The sequence below is a fragment of the Otolemur garnettii genome, unplaced genomic scaffold (assembly GCF_000181295.1).
Source record: "Otolemur garnettii isolate 467f Iridium unplaced genomic scaffold, OtoGar3 scaffold00358, whole genome shotgun sequence".
In the NCBI taxonomy this organism is placed as follows: domain Eukaryota; kingdom Metazoa; phylum Chordata; class Mammalia; order Primates; family Galagidae; genus Otolemur; species Otolemur garnettii.
This window is the reverse complement of record NW_003852753.1, coordinates 222,025-225,593: the sequence shown is the minus strand read 5'-3', so window position 1 is coordinate 225,593 and position 3,569 is coordinate 222,025. Positions and strand designations below refer to the sequence as shown.

At 39.7% G+C, this 3,569-nt stretch overlaps 1 protein-coding gene across 1 annotated transcript in view; it reads right to left on the bottom strand.

Annotated features, from left to right (window-relative positions):
• Positions 1-3,569, bottom strand: part of PDGFD (platelet derived growth factor D) — a 121,176-nt gene that overhangs the window by 8,820 nt on the left and 108,787 nt on the right. The window contains exon 6 of the mRNA XM_023509105.1: positions 2,782-2,996. Coding sequence (XP_023364873.1) covers positions 2,782-2,996 — 215 coding nt within the window. The remainder of the gene's footprint in view (positions 1-2,781; positions 2,997-3,569) is intronic.

Here is a 3,569-nt window from a genome sequence, read left to right as displayed (position 1 = left end):
GGAGACTGGTTTCTCCTTTCTCAGATATAAGAATTCAGACACAGAAATAATGGAATAAAGGACAAGGATTTTCCCCTAATGGGACTACTGAGGACCAGCAACCCCTGCTTTTGGGAATGGAATAAGCTCTTCTCCATAGGGCAGAGGCGATGACAGTTGTGCCACATTTTGAGGGTATTTTAGGAGTCTTGGGGATACATGACAGGAATGTTTGTTCCAGGGATTCAGTTACTGCTTGGTGACTGATGCTCATTTGGCCTTGTGTCCAGCACTTGACAGGCGGTTTTATATAGAACTCTGCTGAGTCCTAGAGGTAAAAATATGACACATGTTTTAAACAGATGCTTTGACATGCGGTTTTAAAAGGATCCCAACACTTCAGACCTACTCATGTGACTGAACAAAGAGATTGAGAGTTTTTCCCCTCGGATGTTAACTGTGAACACAGATTTGCAGGTAACAGTTACTGTGTACAGACCTGTGGAAGGAGCTGAGAGAAAGAGGGTAGCCAGGCTTCAGAGATAACTGACTGGAAGGCAAGAGTCTTTGGGGGTGTATGGTTAACCCTGCTGTTCCCACAATGAGTAATTAAAAAAAATCAAGCTGAAGCTTCCAAGTTCAGAGTCAAGGTAAAATAAAGCACTCCACAAATACATCAAAGGCCTGAATTCTAATGTTCTTCCTCACAGGTTTTACTGGGTAGACATCTTGGCACTTTCTCACTTATTTTAACTCTAACCTGATTATGGCAGTCTGTATTTATCCTTGGGGTATGAATAAGGTTATAAAATTCAGGTTCTTAGTTAGAAGTGAAGGACAACATCCAATCTAGTGTTCATCAGTTCATACAAAAATAAAACACAATGAACGCAGATGATGGCATTCTCCAGAAATGAGAACATTTTTTTCCTTTGAAAACAGTGGGGTTAGGGTTAGGAACCCTAACCCTAACCCTAAGTAATTCTTATGACTAAGAAAATGTCCGACATAGGACATTAAGGTATTTATATCATATTTCTACATGAGGTTTCATACCTTATAGAACTATTTAAAACATATGTTTCTCCTGTCTAAGGTAAGTAAGGTCATTGTGGCACAACCCCTTTATTTCTCAAGGTGAAAATATCGCTTGGAATATACTCATTTTTGTTTATGCAGGAGTTACCTCCTAACTTATTATTACTGTTGTATTGTTTTCAGGTTAAAAATCAAAATCAAAATTGAAATCAAAACACAAACCCCCAAATCTCAAAACACACACACACACACACACACATACACACACAAAGAGAAACACTTGTACAGAACCAGAAATTTTGTCTAGAGGGAACTGTCCATTCCTTTGTGGTAGGTGCTGATGGAAGGTGACTGAAACAATAATTCCTGACAACACTGTTTGCTTCATATTTTAGCTCATATTCTTAAACATATTTCTACATGAGGTTTCATACCTTATAGAACACATCTCATATGCATTATTTTACATGAATCCCAGAATAACTCTTTGAAAAGACTTATTTGATGTAATTTCTTAGTCTCATTTCACATATGTGAAAACTGAGTCTCTTCCAGGCATCCTCAAACTGCGGCCCGCAGGCCACATGCAGCCCACCTACGACATTTAGCCGGCCCACCGGGTGTTTTTGCCGCCGCTGCCTGTCCTGCTTAGCAGCTGACTCATCACGGGGCCCGAAGTCTGGCCTTCCAAAGATCTGAGGGATGGTGAACTGGCCCCCTGTTTAAAAAGTTTGAGGACTCCTGCGTAACTCTAGTGACTTACATGTGCTCCCACTAGAACAAAGTAACTAGAGCTATTGCTTATGTTAGGCCAGCTCTGTCTTCTCCTAAGTCTGCTCTTTTATGCTCAATTAAGTGCTGTACAATAAAATAGAGAAAGCACAGTATTATTAACACTAGTGGTAAGATCGTAGATTCTGGAACCAGTTGAGTGGAGTTGTGGTGCTGGCTCTGTGATTTGCAGACCATGTCACACTGGCCAGCTTACTGATCCTCCTAAGCCTCAGTTCACTCACTTATGAAAAGAGAATAAAAGTAGCAACCCCTTACGGCCGATACGCTGCTAAGTGAGCTACAGTGGTGTTTGGCACCCAGTAAACGCTATTATTATTATCAAGGTTATTGCTCTCCTTAAATTTTTGTTCCTGTTATATCTTTATGTTTGCTTTTGTTTATTTCTGCATAGTCCATGAGATGATTCCCCAGGTAGCACTCAGTAGCATTTGGGGAAAAAAAAAAATGAGCATTTCCAGATGAAAAATACATCTTCAATGTAGAAAATGAAAAGGTCTCTGACAATTTGTATTTTGCTGTCTTTACAGTGCTTAATTTTGCAATGGTTTAACTGAATTGAGTTTTCTTTCTTAATATTCTCTTAAAGCAACCTAGATTTTGCAATCATATCCTTTAAATGAATACCATCATATTTCTACTATTATAAGGTGGCCAAGTAAGATCTAAAACTACTGTATTGTACATTTGATTATATATTCTAACAAGGCTATTGTTGACCCACATGGTATATGGTAAGAATTAGAAAAAGAAATTCTTTCTTCTGCATGGAATTAACTTTTCACCAGGACACTTGGCTTCACAAATCCAGTACTGGGAGTTCAGCTCCATATCATCCCCCTGGCTGGATGCCTTTGTGCAGTGAACAACCTGAACAACTGTATGCAATGACCCTGTCTTCCAGTGTCCTACAGATTACACAACTGATGCAGCTAAAAAAGAGCTAAAACAAGAAATCTGAGCATGACATACCTCATGATACTTTTTCACAGTTTTCCCTGAATTGCACGTGCAGGACTTCCAGTTGGCAGTTCCACAGCCACAATTCCCTCCACAGCGCTGCACAAGGAGGCAGCGTGGAAAGAAGACCACACTGGTCAGCTTCAGCTCCTCTCTTAGATTGACTGAGTAATTCCTGGGAGTGCAGCTGTAACGCCTGACATCCTCATTGAGCCTGTCCAGGTCAACTGTAAGCAAATACACACAGTGTGAGCAAACTCTACTGTAAGACAGGGCAGACAGCTCATGTTACTGGGAATGGAGTGAGAAGACTGTTCGGGAGCCACCTTAACCCAGGGATTGAATTTCTCCTTAGCATCTCAATTACTGTACACCTAACGTGGAAAACCTGATTTCTCTTCTCATCCTATATGCCCTTCATAACAACCCCCCAAACAAATAAAAACAAAGAAAAAAATGTTCTGAGGGAAGAAAATAAAACATTTGGCAATTTAAAATAATGGTCTTTATTAAAAAAATACAAAATAAATTGCTTCTTGATTTTAAATAATGCCTGACTCTAAGTCATTACTTAAATATAATTGGAATTATATCTAGGTCACATTATGGGCAACCACCCTAATATATTTACCTGACAATGAAATTTTGCAAGAAATACAAGGAAGCAAAGGTTTTAGTTTCATTTTAACTCCAAAGTCCACCACAATGTTAAAGGAAGTGGAATTCTTTTGCTGAGAACACGGTGCCTATCTGTGCATCAGGTCCTAGGTGGCAGCAGAGCATAGTGCCAGGTGCTTGTG